Source organism: Hesperophylax consimilis, chromosome 18, assembly GCF_061612785.1.
Source record: "Hesperophylax consimilis isolate HC1 chromosome 18, BYU_Hcon_1.0, whole genome shotgun sequence".
NCBI classification, from domain to species: domain Eukaryota; kingdom Metazoa; phylum Arthropoda; class Insecta; order Trichoptera; family Limnephilidae; genus Hesperophylax; species Hesperophylax consimilis.
Genome location: NC_142853.1, coordinates 2,625,812 through 2,644,505, shown reverse-complemented (window position 1 = coordinate 2,644,505; position 18,694 = coordinate 2,625,812). Strand labels below are relative to the sequence as shown.

Below are 18,694 nucleotides of genomic sequence, written 5' to 3'. Positions count from 1 at the left end.
AGGATGGGTCGTCATCTGAAAAATCGTCTCCAAAGAGTGATTCAAGTTCTTCAGTAATCAATTGTTGTTCGTCATTTAAGTTCTGAAGAATCGCTGTCGTATGAATAGCTGTGATTTGGAATTGTCTGATCTCCACCTGAAAATTAATATTAAGCTGCATAAATAAATACCCTGTTTTAATTTTAATTACGAAAAGAAAAAGCTGTAAGGGGAGTTGGGGCACCTTGATACGATTTTTACTTAGACCCAATAAAAGACGATCTATTGACAGTAACATCCAATTAAATAATCATAATATATTCAACTAACTTGTTAAATTCAAATTAACTGTTAGGCCCTGTCCGCACAGCGTTTTAAATTCGCGCGTTTTAAATTCGTGCGAATTATATTCCGCGATCGGAATTACAACTAGTACGCACTGCGAATAAAATTTCGTGCGATTTTTGACAGTATAATATAGTTCTCGGCTAAGACGCACCTGTAAATGGATAACAGAACTAAAATTTTAATGTATCTAATTCTACGGCGGCGGTGTAACAGAAAAAGATGTCACGAACATTGGATTCACCCATTTACAGCATTGAGACCTATGAAAGGATTTTTCTTTATAAAACATCAAGAGCTGCGAAAATACAATAAAAAGTTTTTTGGGTATTACAGAATGACAAAAAAATCATTTGATAATTTACTACTACTAGTTGGTCCGGCTATTACCCATCAAGATTCGAATTGGAGAAAAGCAATTTCAGCTGAAGAGAGACTCTCGATAACTCTAAGGTAAGATATTCATATTACGTACAGTCAACAGCACATCAGGCTACCAACTCAATCGACTATGTGCCTTACTACAAACAAGTTAATACAATCGATTGAAGACATTCGGTTGAAGACGTTTTGACAGTTTTGGGTAGTCTGAAGTGCCGTTGACCGTACCTATATTTCTGTAACATTCCAATGAATATTTAATAACCGACAGAGGTTAATAAAACAATAATTAGTCATATAGCATCATTTTTTTATTTTATTTATTTTTTTTAACCAATACATTTTAACCAATATGATATTATAATATTATAATAATATTAGTGGTAACCATACCTCCCTAATTGAGAAATTCTCGTGTTTAGAGAGGGAGCACTATCAGATTGACAGTACTGTACATACTTTTAACAGTTGTTACAATTTGGATGTATGTAGAACTACTTTTTTTATACATAAAAAATAATAAATTGGCATTTTTTTGGTACATAATGAAACATAATGTGAATTTTCATACATAGAGAAATTATAAGTTGGCATTTTTTTGTTCATAATGGAAATATAAGTTGGCACATCGTTACACATACTTAAATCTAGTTAATAGTAAAATGTTTTTTAAGTTTTTGTTTAAAAAAAAAATTTACATAAATTTAACAAAATTTTACATATATAAAGAAAATTACTTAGGTAACAAAAATTTACATAAAAAAAATATTTAACAAAAATTAACTTTCATTTAAATAAAACATAATTTTTCATATCAAAACCACTCCCCTCTACTACGTATGAAGATCGACTATTTGGAAAATTTGAATCGAGAGAGAGCGCATATTGGGTTGGAGATTGATCAGGCTGAGATTGAGGAATGACAGTTGGATTACGAGATGGCTCGTATTGGGTTTGAGGAAATAGATCAGGTGGAGTTTCAGGAACTTCAGTTGGATTACGAGATGGCGTGTATTGGGTTTGAGGAGATGGTTCAGGTGAAGTTTCAGAAACGACAGTTTGATTACGAGACGTGTAATGGGTTTGAGGAGATGGATCACGCTGATATTGAAGAACGACAGTTGGATTACGAGATGGCATGTATTGGGTTTGAGGGGATGGATCACGCTGAGACTGAGAAATAACAATTGGATTACGAGATGAAATTTGGGGAGAAGGAGATTGACGGATAGTATTTGGATAGGGTGACGGCATATTTGGATTGTAAAATGAATAGGATGGTGATGAAGATCGATGCTGAGACAGAGTGGAACTGGCTCTAGGTGGCATAAAATTTTCTTGTGAATATTTGGTTGCTCTGTTAAGTGCATTGAGAATTTCAATTTTAGCGTAATGTTTTTGCTCTGTTGAAAGATTTTTGAGCATTGGTATGATCATTTCACAAAATGAAACATCCTCGTCGTATGTCTTATTTTGCAATAATTTCAATAATTCATCATCGCTATTATTCTGAATTCTGGTCTTTTTACGCATGCTCGCTTTATTTCTTCTATTTCGTGTAACTTCTGTGTCAGTGTCCTCGTCGGATGGATTAGTATGGTTTTCGGCATTGCTGTTGGTGCTTTCTGTATCTCTAATATTATTTGTCGTATCTCTGATTGATTTTTGACTGGATAAAAATGAAAGTGAACTCATGTGTATGTATGGTCGTTTTTTCTTCTTTGCGGCTTGACCGGAAACTACCGCTTTATCCGCTGCTACCTCTTTGAAGTACGTATCTTTAAGATTTTTCCATTTTTTTTGTACATCAGCTCCTGTCAAAGAAAATAAATGATTTTATTTTAAAGTAATTTAATTGTTACAACATTGTACAAAGGCACTACATATTAGGTACTACAGAAATCTCTTCCTGTAGGCCTGAGAGAGGAAATGTTACGTGTGTGCTGGTTAATATACTAACATAAACCGTAATTACATATACCTAAATACATACATACTCAATTAAAACGTACATACACATATTTACATATATATACATATATAGATATTTAATTTTGCGTTAATTTTTCATATTATATTTATTATATTATTGGTTTTACATATTTTTTACGACTGTTGCAGGTACTTGGCTTCAGGAAATAGCTACCATTCGCTATATTATGAATATTTAATTGGTATCTCTACAATTGGCGAAATTATAGAAGACACGTGTAAACACCTATGGTCATGCTTACAACCTTCATACATGCCAGAACCTGATGAAAGAACTTGGTCCCATACTGCCGAAATTTTCTATAAAAGAACCCATTTTCCACACTGCTTGGGAGCGGTGGATGGAAAGCATATAAGGTGCGAAAAGCCTAACGGCGCGGGTTCTGAATTTTATAATTACAAAAAATATCATTCCTTAGTTTTGATGGCGGTTGCTGATGCAAATTATAGTTTTATCAGTGTTGACATAGGTGCTTACGGCAGCGGTAGTGACTCTACGATTTTTAAAAATTCTGCATTTGGGAAGAAGCTTGAAGGTGGTCAGTTATTACTTCCATCACCAAATTGCCTGCCAAATGATGAAAATGGGAAAAAAATGCCTTATGTCTTTGTTGGAGACGAAGCGTTCGCTCTCTCAGAACACATATTGAGACCATACCCTAGAAGAAACCTGTCTGTAAATCAAAGAGTTTTTAATTACCGACTCACGCTAGCAAGAAGATTTGTAGAATGCACATTTGGCATACTTACTAATAAATGGAGAATTTTACATCGAGCTTTAGATGTAAAACTTACAACTTGTTACCAAATAATTAAAGCGTGTTGCATTTTACATAATTACGTTCGCAAACATGATGGAATTCGGTTTAGCGACAGATTGTATGGGACAGAGTTACAAAGTTTGCGCCCTAGTCCTGTGAGATCTAGAATATCCAGCATTGAAAACAGACAATATTTTGCAGAATATTTTGATTCATCGAAAGGGTCAATTTCATGGCAATATGAAAGAATATAAATATCTAAACATCTACCCTATACCTACACAAAGACCGAGAAAAATTAACGATACTTATTTTCAAAAAATATGGATGACGCCGTATCCCCGCATATCGCACTTCGATTGAAGCCGGCCATTTTAATTCTACTTACATGCCGCATACGTACTATATACTTTACCTAAAGATGTGTAAATAAATAAATAAAGTATTTCGACTACCATAACACGGGCATGTGCCTAGCATGGTGGTCGAAAAATCCCACAATGCATGTAACAAAAATCCAATGAATAAAGAAAAAAAATAAAAAATTTACTTACCTTTTTGTTTTCTTTCGGCATTGCTGCAGTGTTCCCAATTAAAATATAAGTTTTGATATATTTCCTCCCACAATCTCGCCTTTAATATTCTGTCGTGGTACTTTTGATCAAACTTGTCCCACAGGGGAGGCCTCCTGTGCATCAGCGAGATTAATTGCTCCACATCAATTTCGTCATTTTCTGGTAATTCCTCTGCGCTCGCCGATCGGGTGGGAGAAGAAGCGCGCGACATCCTGTCAGTAGCAGCGACGTAGCACAACTGATGTGAAACGCGCGAATTTTATTCCGCAGTGCGGCCATGGCCATACTATTTCATACTGCACAAAATATTCGCGTGGAAATAAATCCGCACCGCATCGCGTTCAATTTGCAGCAAACCACAGAATTTTTATCCGCGCGTTTTTTTTACCGCCAGTGCGGATAGCCCTATAAGATCCCATGTGTCACAGAATTTGCGAAAAAAAAACGCGCGGTGAAAAACCGCTGTGCGGACAGGCCCTTAGATCTAATAAAAAAAGGAATTAGAGCCTATTTACTAAAAAATGAAATTTGTATCAATGTACCCCACATCCAGGGTACATTGATACATATACTGGGGGCACTTTGATTCATAGAAATATTTCTACAATTAAACAAGTTTTTTTGATTTTTATGACATTTATTCATATAAAAATAGAACAAATAAATTAGCTTACATTGAAATGTTAAAAGTAGAAAAATTAATCTTAAAATTGAATAGAGAAGCTGTTCTACTAGTTCCTTTCTTAACTATAGGATCTGGTAACTTCAGCACAATATCAGAAATATTGACCGAAGCTTCGTCTTTTTTATCAGGGAACACAAAAGTTCCAGTCGGTTTAAGCTTTAAAAAAGAGACTAGAAAGTCGTTTGGGCTATCGGGGTATTTTGACACTATTTTTCCAACAAAATGCTTATAAGGTTGCTTCTTTCCTGTGTTAATTACCTTTGTTATAACATAATCACCATCGTGAAGATCATTTGCTGCAGGTGGTGCAGTAATAATGTCATCATCAGATGATTCCATGGAAGATCCTTCAGAATCAAATGATTCCTGTAATGCCATATTAGCAGAAAAGTTTGAAGAGTTAGATTCTATAGATATAGCCCTTGTCCTTTTTTTTGGTTTCTTGATGGGATTACCACTTATACCTAGCAAATTTTGAGCAGTTTTTAGATCTTTTGCGCGTTTTCGTTGTTCTTTTTTTAGGTTTGCTTCATCCTTAGCTCTTGGCAGTTCTTCAATTCTTTGTTTTTCTGGAGTGTCTGTGTAAATTTGCGTTTTACCCTTTCCTTTTCCTTTTCTGGTTGGATTGTTTCGGTAGATTTTTGGATAAGGCCGTACAATTTCAGGAGTTATGGATGATTTGGTTACGAGTGTTTTATTAATTCCATCAGAAGCTCTTGACGTGGAAGGCATATTATGTAACTCAAAATCGTTCACGATATTTTGTAGCTCTCTAGTAGGGGGTGGCGTTACACATTGCTCGCTTTCTATTTGAAGGATTATTTTGTGATTCTTGGTTGCTATAAACGTCACAAGGAGAAAAATCTTCTTCAGAAAATGCCAATCTATTAAATGGCACGATTCCAGGCTTAGCAAACGCGCTCGTAATATTTTTCACGTTGAAAGATTCAAAGAAAGCCAACTTAGAAAGACTTGGAATTTCATAAATAGTTAACGCTTTCCCAGGGTGATTAATGTGCCAGTCATTGAAGGCTACTTTGAGTTTTGCTTTAAATGGACCGAAAACACCGACATCAAGAGGTTGGAGCTTGTGGGATGTGTGTGGAGGAAACGATAAGTAAACAATTCACAATTTTCACGTGAATAATTAATTGTTTCGACTGAAATATGTGACTCATGATTGTCACAAATTACAAGAATCGGTCTTTCCCTTGTGCTATTTGTGTGTTTTTGGATATGTTTAAGAACCTCTATAAATAATTCACTATTTATCCAACCAGATCTAGACGATAAGCCCAAAGACCCTTCAGGAGCACCATTTAAAAAATGGCTTTTGTAATGAACCCTGGGAAACACATATACAGGTGGAATACTATTGCCAGTTCCAGTAATGATTCCCTCGAATGTCACCAACTCGCCTCTCTCCGCTGAAACAATTTGGCCGATTTGACTTTGAGTTTTTTCTGCCAGTATCTTTGGAGTATTCATAACCGTTTGTATTCTAACTGGACGTTCTAATTGAATGTCAATTGTCTTTCACATCGCAGAACGGTTGCGTTCACTGCCACTGCTTTTGCAGTACTTGCATATCACCACACGCCCTCCTGATGTCGTCATCACTGTGCAAATTGACTTAACCAGCCCGGAGGCCTTCGCGCCCTAGTAAGTACATCGGCTTTATTTTTACAAGACTCTACAAGGGTGATCGACAATGTGAGATCAAACTCTTCTACGATCTCCTTCACCAATCCCAGACGCCGCTTGACGAGCATCTCTGACATGCCAGAAACTTTTACACAACTACTCCCGGTAAGTGTAGATCTCACCCAGCACAAAACCGTTGCCGAATCTGTAATTATTTCCACAACTTGAAGATTCCACTTGAGAGCTAGGTTTAATCCCTTCAGGACAGCATCTAGCTCCGCTATGTTAATATGCGCTACATCGGTTGACTTACGCAGCCATGCGGCGTCTTCAACAGTTCTTCCCTCAATTTCCAAGGTAACTCCAAGGGCCAGATTACTCGCATCACAATAAACTCTGGCATCACCTAATGATTCAGGCACTAGCCACTCCCCTTTTACAGGATCGTCAATTCTCACTCTCACCAGAAGCTCTTCAGCCATTTGTTGGGCCCTGTCGCCAACGTAATCATCCCATGCCTGGCCTTGACACTCTCTCTTCATGAAGCTGCAGGCTGTCCTTAACCATCCACACACAGGATAGTGCCCAGTCAGCTTGCCACAGATCGAAAATAATTCCCTTCTACTCAGGTGCGATCCTTCTTGCATTATGGGAATGTCATTGCCTCTTCTGAACATAGGACGTCCGACCTTATCACGTTCAATACGCAATCCGAGCACTCTTGCGCACTCCAGCTTCTCGGGAGGCTTAGTTACGAGACAGTAAGTATGCAAGTGTGCCGCAACCTCTTCAGCTGATATTATGTTTTCATTCACTATAATGTCATCGATGTAGCTATCTGTGCCCCGTCGCACCCTTTCGTCAAGCGAGAGCACCTCGTTTACAATCCGTGTCATGATTTTGGGACCACACTTTAACCCAAAACCTAATCTTGTCAAGCAGTATGTTTTGCCTTTATACTTAATGAGTTGGTACTTCCAAAGTTTTTCCTCAATGTGCACTTGTAAATATGCTGATTGGAGATCAAGCAACTTTAGAGGTTCACGTAGCTTCCTCCACTTCCGAAGTGTCTCATCACACACTGCTGCATCCTCACCAGTATGGCACTGAACACTCTCGTTGAGTTCACGATAATCCAAGACAGGACGTACTTTTCCCTTGTTCTTTTGGATCACAGCCATTAAAGGAAGGATACCACCGGAGCTTCCCTTCCATGGCCTGAGCCAGCCCTCGGAGATCCACCTTTGAATCTCTTCTTCAAAAGCTGCCTCCGCTTCTGGTAACTTAGTGCTTCTATAGCACTCTACAGTGTTTTCTAATTCAGCAGGAGAACCTCTCCACACCCAACTCACGCACCAGTTTCTTCCGTTGAATGTAGCTTTAAAGTCCTTGTTCTCAACAGATATTCTGTCTGCCGAGGTTTCACCAGACTCGACACAATTCGCACTGTACTCGTCTAGTCTGCTTCTTACGAACTCTACCCTATCGCGCATTATCGTAACACCTCCCAGTTCTTCGATAACGTCCATGCCCAGTATAACATCGACTGCACTTAATAGTTTTTTCACCACCACACAGTCTACCAGTAGCGACACACCATGCACTACTATCTTGGCGACACCTCGCCCCTCACAAAATACACGACTGCCATCAACAGCAATCACATCACAACCAGGACCTTGTACACTACACAGCCCACTCATCACTACTGTACGAGAACACCCTGAGTCAACGAGTGCACGCACCTGTTTTCCATTGACTGCAACTTGGATTATTAGTAGCGCCTTTAGTCCTGATTCAGAAGAGCTGCCGGCGCACCAGTTCTCCTGCTTCCGTTTCCCTTCTCACAGTGCCTGGCCAAGTGACCATCTTTTCCGCAGTTCCAACAGACACTTTTCAGCTGCTCACAACAGAATTTGACCATGTGTGGCCCACCACATTTAAAACAACGCCGTCTTGCATTTGGAGATATTGCGAAAAATTTCTGTTGGCCCTGAGCCACCACCACGACAGGCTGATCCACGAGCTCTGCCATAAGAGCTCTAGCACGCTCCATGATTGTTGACAGCGGCATTGTCTCTACTTTTGGCTGCGCGCGCAATTCACGTGATACCACTGAAGGCAGACCCACTATGAAAGCTTTCATGAGGAGAGCATCCGACGTCACACCCGCTAGCCTTGCCAACCGTCCGTCATATAGACGTCGACCGGCTCATCACGCCATGTGCGCCTCACGAACTCCTCATAGGCCAGAAACGGGTTTGTTGCGAAGGCACAAATCAACGCGATGGCGTCACCATTGCCCTTATCCTCTGCACTCAGCTCATTGTACACAGCAAATGCAGGTCCCTCCAGAAACATCGGGATGATCGCGCACACATCTTTTACTTCTTTAATTTTTAAAACCAACTCGACTTTTGTTATCCACTGAATAACGTCGCCCTCGCCATTAAAACACCTTAATAAATCTCCGAGTTTAATATTTGACATCTTGCCGAAATAGCTTGTATTCTAACTGGACGTTCTAATTGAATGTCAATTGTCTTTCACATCGCAGAACGGTTGCGTTCACTGCCACTGCTTTTGCAGTACTTGCATATCACCACACCGTTGTAATGCCAGTTTCATCGAAATTAATAATACGGTCAGCTGTAAAATTGCTAGAACATCTTCTAAATTATTAAGAAAGGTTTCAACGGCAGTCTTATTAAATGAAAATGATCGGGCAACACTAGTGTTTTCGGGTTTCCTTAAACTAATATTTTTATTTCTCTTACGAAAACCATAGGTCCAATCTAAGTCAGCACTCTTATTGACATCCCAAGATGGTGGATAGCTGCAATTTAATTTTTTAGCGTATTCGTAAGCAAGCTGCCGCACCTTAGTTAATGTAAGCCCATGATGCATTTAATTATATAAGCATTTAGTTGGTCTTCTTGTTCGGTTGTAAATACTTGCTGGGAGGTGTACTTAGATGAAAAACTCACGCCTTCGCCGTCTTTATTCTTCTTTTTTTCTATTCTATGCTGTAGAGTTGCAGGTTTTAAATTATATTTATCGGCTGCTTTTCTTATTGATAATTTTCCTTCCAACACGTCAGATATCGCAGAAGCCATAGAAATTTCATCGATGGAAGTTCTCTTCGTTTTGCGTTTAAATGTTCGAACCATTTTTCTATAAAGAAAATAAAAATATATTAAATCTTACATACACATACATTTAACAAAATATTGGGGCACATTGATACGCATCAATGTGCTCCGAGAGCACTTGCATCAATGTGCCCCTGCCGACTACAATCACAATAAATATTTTATAAAAATTAAAGCAATAAATAATAAAAAAATGGAAGTGTTTATAATGTAATGACAGATATGTACTTACCAAATTTCTTAATATAACACAGGTAACACTTAATAAATTAGAAGAATCAGAAACAGGTTTATACGTGCCAGCGGCTAGTCGTCGAGTGAACGTGCTAGTGTGCATGTAGGGTGTTTAACTACCATTTTATCTGTGGCGGACGGCTCGTCTTAACGCCTTTTGTTTTCCATGAATATTGACTGTATCTATGTGCCCCATGTATCAATGTACCCCATCTCCCCCTAAACTTGGCAATTTCCATAATTTAAACGAAAGCAATTTGCACCTGCACGATTGCTTGAAGGTTCTCCATCTCCTTCAGTTGCAAAAAAAAAAAAAAAAAAACATACGTAACGTGTGCATTGCTACGTTTCTGGGCCAACACCCGTCTTAAGCGTGCAATGCAAATTTGAATCGTAGTATCTCGATATTCGATGGATTTTATGTTATACATATATCACTTCGCAACGTCTTACTAAATCTATTACTTGTTTATCTCCCATCACAACAACAAAACCAGCAACAAATATCAGTAAACGCCAAAACATAACAAACATAACCTTAGCCGTCAAATCAACTCATTGCCTTCCACTGACATCTTTCTTTCTCACTTCCCACGCCGATCTCTAGACAGTGCAGATCAGCGTAGGATTGCATTATGACAAGTGTGTTTCTGAAGCATCTACTGTCATAGAAAATGTAAGGATCTTAAGTTGTCCATATATATTAATGTATTGCATACGTGGTTCCAGTGGTCCCTAAGAATTACCTTAAGAATTTGTCTATTCAGTTCTATACGGTTAAAAAGACCTTGTCCCTCTTACTCTTTTTTACCAAAAGTTTTTGAGTGTGGATAATGAAAATTGTATTATAATTTATTATACTAAAGTGGGTCACAGATCTGAGGGAATCCCTGCAATATTGCTCTGTAGTATCATAGGTGTTCAAGGCATTTGGAATGACCATATATAGATCCCTAGTCTCCAAATTGCTTCCATTTGTTCTCATGACAAAACCTCGTTAAATCTGTTGATCTCTGTCTTTTCTAAACAAACGCTGTTTTTTCATTTCTCTTGATGTGATATTTACAACAAGCTAAGAATAATAATATTATGGAGTCTATTGTGACATTATTATTAATATTATCTATAAACTAAACTAACAAAAACATTGAGTAACAAATTATTATAAGCAATTCGCCTGAAATATCAATATGTAAGTTGAAAATAAAAATAAATGCTGCCAACGGGAATTGGAACCGTACCTTCTGATTTCCGGTCAGACTAATTATTGCTTATAATAATTTGTTATCCTTTGTGCTATGCATAAACAAACCTCGTCTTATAAAAATTTAAAAAATAAATAAAAACATTGAGCTTTAGGGTTTAACAGGGTATTTTACATGTATCATGTAATGCATAATATCTATCACGCCGTCTCGGCTTCCGAGGAATTAAATTTTATTTTTAAGTTTGTGCTACTAATCTTACTGCTTTTAAAAAATATATGTTTAAGAAAAGAAAAATATATTCTTATCTAGGTATGTTTAATGTAACATTATAATATTTTAATGATGTTTTTTTTTGTCTTAATCTAAAAGAATGTTGGTTACTGTGTGTTCCTAAATTTTACAAACTTGTGATAATATAGTTATATAAAAGTATAAAAGCATGTTAATTATCATTATTGATAAAAATAAAATATGCATTTTTATTTTGATACTGCTATTTCTATATACATGACAATAGATGCCATGTTATACCAATTAAATGTAGTATGTGTATGTACATAATATATAATATATTTCTGCATTTCTAATTATTTTACTTTGATAATGTTTAATAAACTTGCATGGTAATATTTCCTGTTTTATTTCAATGTTCTTGGCTCTATTTATTGTCTTATAATTGCTGTGGAATATCCTGTCTGAATAAAAATAAGTTTCAAAATCTTAAATCTCCGAATGTTATTCACCGATTGCTTTGAAATTTTGACACAATGTTGCATTCGAATACAGGTGTATTTTTATATAGATGTTATCTGTGACAGGTGAAAATGTGCTTTTTAGAAAAACACTACCATCTGTCGGAGAAACATTATTTTTTGGACGTAAAAGCAACACGCGCTATTGTTTCTCTATCTGTACAGACAGACTGAGCCAGAGCAACGCGTGACTGGGTACAGCTAGTCTAATATATAAAGTTGATTGCCTGTTTGTGGCAGGCGGGCGGTGTGGATTTGATTAGTATACAAATCTACAGTTTTATACTGAGGTTGATAAAATTTTGAACATTTGAACTTCAAAACAAGAGGAAGGTCACTGTGTACATGAGATTTCTAAAAACAACCCACACCCCATTTTCCTACCCCTTAAATTAGTATTTTGATACTTTTTGATAAAATTTTCACACTTGATTTTTAAAATAAGAAAAAAGGTATACATCTGATTTCGTAAAACATTGCATAAAGCCCGGGACTTCAACTAGTATAATATAAAAATTATAAGCGTGCTTGCAGGCTGGTTATTTCCACGACGTGACACACTTGCACCGGCTGCCGGGCGATTCTCACCAAAGATGTTTCCACAATATTGTCTGGCTACTGTCCGAGTCAGTTTTGCATTCCTACTCAAATTTGAACATATATTTATTTTTGAAATATTTAACAGAAATAAAGAAAAACTACATGCATGAAAAATTGATCCCTGTTATAAGAAACTAGTCCATCTATTTATATGCGGGCAGGTGGACCATATTCAGAATTGTACCATTACTTAAAATGGTATTGGCCGTGTTAGGTGACCAGATCTTAATAGCCAGGTAATTCCCCGCCTGACTCTTCTCTATATTATTCACCTCCCCACTACCTTCAGCCTCACAACATACCAATTGGGGATGCCTTAGTCTCCAGATAGTTGGGATTCTTATGCGGTTTCACATAAAAATTAATACTGTGGGCGGTACCCATTTCTATATTTTGCAGTGTCTTGCTTTGTCTGTTGAAGTGTTTTTTGTGTTCAATCTCTACCGATTTTTTTTAATGTAAGTTTTAAAGATAATATTTAATGCACAGTGTACGAATTGTCAGTTTACGTGAAACACACCCTCTGTGACCTAATATTCTTTCAAATTAAATTAGCAATAACGATAATAATTAGTAAACTATCTAAGAAAAATACCGTTATCAGGCATCAACTATGTTCGACCACTGCCAGTTTTAATTCAGGTTGAAAAGGTTAACCTCAGCATGATATCGGAAATAATGTGCTTTTGGTTTGTTTTCATGGACATTGTTCAGTTATTTTGAAAAATCTCTCAATCACTAGAAAAAAGTATGCATCGTATTTAGGTAGGTACTGAATATAAATTCCATGAGGCGAAGTTCATTCTATAGCCAATAGCCATTTTCAAACATTTAAAAGAAGAAGAAGTCTGAACAAGTAGGTGGTTTATTTATGGTCTAATGACAGCTACACTGTCAGTTTGCATGGTTTTGTTGACGAAATTCTATTTTTCAATTTAGCAGGCTTGTTTTAAACAAAAAATATTGTTTTGGATTGCGAAAAAAGTCAAAATTCATCTCAGTTGCATATGGATGTTTCGGAAGCCCTTTGATACAGATTTCAAGAACAATAGGATGTGAAATTTCTAAGAATTATTCTGGATATGCTATGACTCATACGATAATTACTTAGTTATTAGAATATTAAAACTATAAAATGGAAGTAGACGAAGCTTTAAGTGATTCCCATTCACTTGATTTACTATCCTTAAAGATTGAAGATCAAAACTGCGGCATGACTGGTGATTTAGAAGCAATAAGTTTGTTAGAAAACATTGATAATTTGGATATAACTGATCAAAAAATTGAACTAACTAGTACTGATAGATCTTTAAATCAATTTCAAAAACCTTCAATGCAATACTCTTCGAAATGGCTGGCGGAAACAGATTTTACTAATGCGATTAAACCAAATGAAAGCGAATGTTCCAGTGAAATTTATAATACAGATGACACTTCTTCACTCACTGATAGCGACGTTAGAGCAATGGCGATTGACCAGCTATCATTACTAAAGAAATATTCTCTAACCGAACTGTTACATAAAAGAGAAGACGGGTCTTTCGCTGATTCTAATGGAAATATTTTTAAAGACATCACAATAGAGAATTCTGATCAAGTTTACGTCGGAAATGTTACTAATGTTAATATATATAAGGTAAAGGCCACTATTGAAAAGGGCAAGTCAAAATTATTAAAGAAGTCGGATCAAATGAATGAATCGGATGAAAATATGACTGTTGGGAAATATGAAGGTATGAATTTTGAAGTATAACACAATTTTTAATGCCACGATTGCCTGTATCGCAGTGGCGTAGCTATTGCATTCACATTCACCCCCCCCCCCCCCCTCCTTATATACTCCCTTGTCTGGGTGTAGGCCCTCTTGATGCTTCTCTGAGGATAGTAGAAATAACATTACTTATGTGTACATTTTTATTTTTCTCTTTAGAAAAAAACAATATTATTTAATCAAAATAATCTATTTTTGTCATTGTTACAGATCCTAGTTCATCTACTACATCTCTGAAAATTATTCCAAGAAAAGTGTGGTTAGAATATGAAGAGTTCAGATCAACACCTATATTTGTAATAATTTGTGGGTACCTAACTAATATGGCACTATTTTGCATGTTTATTCAAGTTGGTTTCAATGATCGTTTGCCTAGTGATTATTATAAATGACACAAACTAGAGCATTATGGTGGGAATGCGCCACACTGTTGAATTTGGCAGCCACCTCTGGTCTGGAGCCCCCAATTTGAAAAAACCCTTTACTCTGCAGAAATTGGCGATCCGTTTAATAGATCCCCTATTTTAACAAACGGACTGCAATCTAAAGCACAGGCGTCATGTAGGTGTGCTGTCCTTGTTCTACCGGTACCTCAATGGAAGATGGTCCGAGGAACTAGCAGCATTGATCCCTTCGGCACCGGCGCATAGTCAGCAAACACGCCAATCGCGCACATTTGTCACATGAGAATGACTGTTTTCTACGACTTGTTCTTGAGTTTAATAGCTCTTTTGTGGACCAATTTGCCGGCCTCTGTGTTTCCTCCCTCCTACAACATTAGTCACTTCAATACCCACTTTCACTCCTTCCTCTCCTCATAAAGAGCCTTCACACAGCTCCCTCAAAGATGACATAGTGAACATGATGATTCTCTTATTAATGTAACAAAAAAAGCGAGATCCTTACAGATCACGGTCATCAACATGATTGCACATGTACATAACTGTGATATCTATTATATATGTAATTGTGATGTATAGTATATTACGTAGATGGTAGTTTCAGAGATTATTCATAGATGGCACTGGTAACAATAGTCTGTCAAGGGCCCAGAATCGTTACTACTGCAGTATATCCAGGACCATCCAGACCACTGGCCTAGCTTGTTTATAATCTATCACTAAATAAAAGTTCAAAGTGTTTTGTTGACACCAGAGTTTTTATTGAAGAGTTTCGAGGCACCGGAGTTACAATATAATAATGATTTATTCCAGCGTATACAGGCTCGAAAAACAATGCTTCTACACCAGAAGAAACAATGTCCATTATTCGGGACATCCGGCAGCAACATATCGGGACGGCAACCTTCAATGATGTGGGCTATAACTTCCTCATTGGAGAAGATGGTGCGGTTTATGATGGAAGAGGCTGGAAAAGAGTTGGAGCACACACATTCGGATACAATAGATGTGCTATCGGAATATCTTTTGTTGGGTGAGTTATACAAAGAGAGGTTACAACAAGTACACTCGTGGGAGATCCCATGCATTTTTTTTATACTTCGAAAGCAAGGACTTCTGCCTATCGGAATGCGCCAATCAACAGAACGACTCCACTGCTTAATGATGCTGCATTGATCATTGACATTTTCAACATCACTTACAGACAGTTCAGTAACTATCTTTTGAAGGATGTCACAAAATAGTAAAAATGCCCCGTAACCTTTTTGTACTTACATGTTCTTCTCCGGAATATATTGGTGTATAACCGTTTCATGGAGATGATGAAGAAATAATAGTCGCTGAGAATACATCATTACCATCCTGAAATGCCATTTGATAGCTGCAATATTTTTATTTATTTAAAGTGATTCAAATTTATTAATGTTATTATTAGATTCTGCAAATATTTTAGTTATTTATTATCGTGAAGCTGTTTGAAAACATAATTTAAAGTTCTACGAATAACAATAAACGATAGCATTAGTCTTTCATCAATAGAAATACACGGTGTCCGGAAAATCATAGTACAAGCGAGAAACTGGTGAATCTACATCACAGAGAATCCAAAAATCTCAATTTTTTTTCAATCCGAGCATTTCGATTTTTTGTTTTTACTTTTTTTTTCATTTTTTTGGCAACTAAAGGGTTAAAGGCTTTTGGAGCCGGGTCTATGCTTCGACACATTTTAAGACAGCTGATATTAACCCCCTAGCGACTGATTTTTTTTTTCAAACTTAACCATTTTAGAGAAATTTTTAGAAAGCTCAGATCAAAAATTAAAATACTACCAGTCGGTGGCCGAGTTGACATCGCGCTTGGGTCCCACTCAGGTGTAGTGTGTTCAATTCCTCGGCTTGCTAAGTCCTCCATCACAACTCAAGCAACATTTTCAGCTTACTGTGGTGGTAGTAGGAGATTTTCAAATATTGTCAGGTTATTCGTAACCCGGGAATGTTTGTCTTTCTTTTAAAAAAAATAAAATTTTAAAAAAAGTTACTACAAAATCGACTCCAAATGTGATGCATATTCACCAGTTTCCAGCTTGTACTACGAGTTTCCAGACACCGTCCGTGTATCTGTCTGCTACACTAAAGAGATTCTTCTTCTTTCGTCTATGGTCTGCTAAAATATTATATTATAAGTAGGTAGGTACATTGCTTGTCTGGATTTCAAAATTCATCTCCAATTTTGAAAAAAATCACTTTGACTCTTAGGAAAATCGTACTCACAGAGGAAATGTTGTGTTCAATCCTTGAAGAAAATTTTAACCGCTCTCAAATGAAAAATGTGAAACAGAAAAGATTCTGTCGCATCTGGGAATTGAACCCAAGACCTCTGCCTTGCCGGAGTAGTGCTCTGACCATTGATCTAATTCAACCATTTGAACTTCTATAATTTTTAAATGTATCATACTTTGAATGAGAGCTATCAACATTGTCTTCATTTACGTAATGCATAATCTTTTGCTGCTGTCTTTATGTATGATTGCTAGATTCTGCATGAATTAATTTAAGTAGATAATGTCTTGGTTTAATTATTTGTGAACATAATGAACGATTTGTATTACAGGACCTACATAATGGAGCTGCCCCCCGAAGCCAGCTTTCAGGCGCTCTGGTCTCTTCTGGATCTCGGGGTGCGAGAGAAGCACATTGCTGCGGACTACAAGCTCCTCGGCCATTGCCAGTGCAGTCCCTCCCTCAGCCCTGGTGCCATCTACGAGGTCATCAAGCAGCATCCTCGCTGGGAGCCGCAGCCGATTAAACCTCCTTCATTACTCACGTTGACTCATTGATTCTATTATGAATTACTTACCTGTATCCAGAAATAATATTATATTACAACTCAGTGGGCCGCCTCAGACAAATTTGGGATGGCAAGTCTGTGCGAAAAGAGACTGGGAAGGAAAAAGCATACAAAATCATCGAAAATTGACTCTGCCGGAGAAATTCAACTTGTGCTCCGCTGTGATTTAACAAAAATGTATTAATACATGGCTATGGTTTCGAAAAATTTTAAGAAAAAAAAAATTTCTTGTTGTGATATTGTAAAACTATGAATTTGTGATTTTTAAACCTAACTATTAAAAATGTAAATTAACTTGTTTTTTTTATTGCTTACCCCTTCTTTTATCTCATTGCTAATTTATTTAATATGTTTTGGTCATCTTCATAAGAATCATTATTTAAACCGGCTCACGGCTTATATCTTCTGTAAAACATTTTATTTTATTGTGTTAGCTTATAAAATCACTAATAATCATAAAGTGGTTACTGGTTAATAATAATATCTTTTAAATAACGATTTTCACATCGACCCCTAATCTACCAGTCACAACCCTATAGAAAATGCGCGTAAAATGGTACACATGCGCATTATCGTCATTTATTTATTGGTTAATCCTCACTGGACAAGTGGAGTATAAAACAGTATAGGCACAACACCAAAAGGAACGTCGAAAAGTTAGGCATGTTAAATATTCATTTAATATTTTTGCTAAAGTGCCACGCGCATTTGCTTTGTACTCGCTCATTGGATATATTGCCGGCCGGTAAAATCGTGCGAAGTTCTCGCCGTCAGTTTGCGGCGTTTGCGCGCGGCGCTCGCTCGAGCAGGTTGTGTTTTTTGGTCTTATAATGAGGGACATCGCGAACAAAATGGCTGAGCTAAAATTCGAAGCTCCGTTGGCCCAATTCGAGGAAACGGACGATTGGGGTTCTGTCGAGTTCCAATCAAACAACGCAAAAACCATAAACGACAACAATATCGACGCGATAAACCTGAACAACATAAAAAATAACATGAAGGATCGCGCCTGTGACTTAGATGTGATGATCATGAAAAGTGATTCGAATATTTTGAACGACAACGATTGTATTAACAATCTTAAAAATGATAATATCGTTAAACCTCGTCTGGATAACGCCGGGGCTGTGTCCGATAACTTCAACGAGACGTTCTCTGGTTCTCTGGAGGATTTGGTGAACACATTCGACGACAAGATCACGAAGTGCTTCGGGAACTACGAGGAATCAGTTGAAAAGCTGGCTCCTGTTCAAGTCCGCACTCAGGAGGAGATCATGAACGAATGCCAGTAAGTCCCTTTTCATGTTTATACACCAATTTAACATTGTCATTCAATTCCCATTGTCAATCTTGCCAATATCTCTAGA

General features: G+C 37.1%; 2 protein-coding genes across 2 annotated transcripts; one reads left to right on the top strand and one right to left on the bottom strand.

Annotated features, from left to right (window-relative positions):
• Positions 1-6,334: 6,334 nt before the first annotated feature.
• On the bottom strand, positions 6,335-8,065 carry LOC149415234 (uncharacterized). The gene has a single exon (XM_089642829.1). The coding sequence runs from the start codon at positions 8,063-8,065 to the stop codon at positions 6,335-6,337; it is 1,731 nt and encodes a 576-aa protein (XP_089498955.1).
• Positions 8,066-13,160: 5,095 nt separating this feature from the next.
• On the top strand, positions 13,161-17,596 carry LOC149415233 (peptidoglycan-recognition protein LE-like). Its single transcript, XM_089642297.1, has 4 exons — positions 13,161-13,164; positions 14,290-14,385; positions 15,294-15,513; positions 17,091-17,596. Exons 3-4 carry the CDS (start codon positions 15,338-15,340, stop codon positions 17,314-17,316), a joined length of 402 nt encoding a protein of 133 aa, XP_089498423.1. The 5' UTR covers positions 13,161-13,164; positions 14,290-14,385; positions 15,294-15,337; the 3' UTR covers positions 17,317-17,596.
• The last annotated feature ends 1,098 nt before the right edge of the window (positions 17,597-18,694 follow it).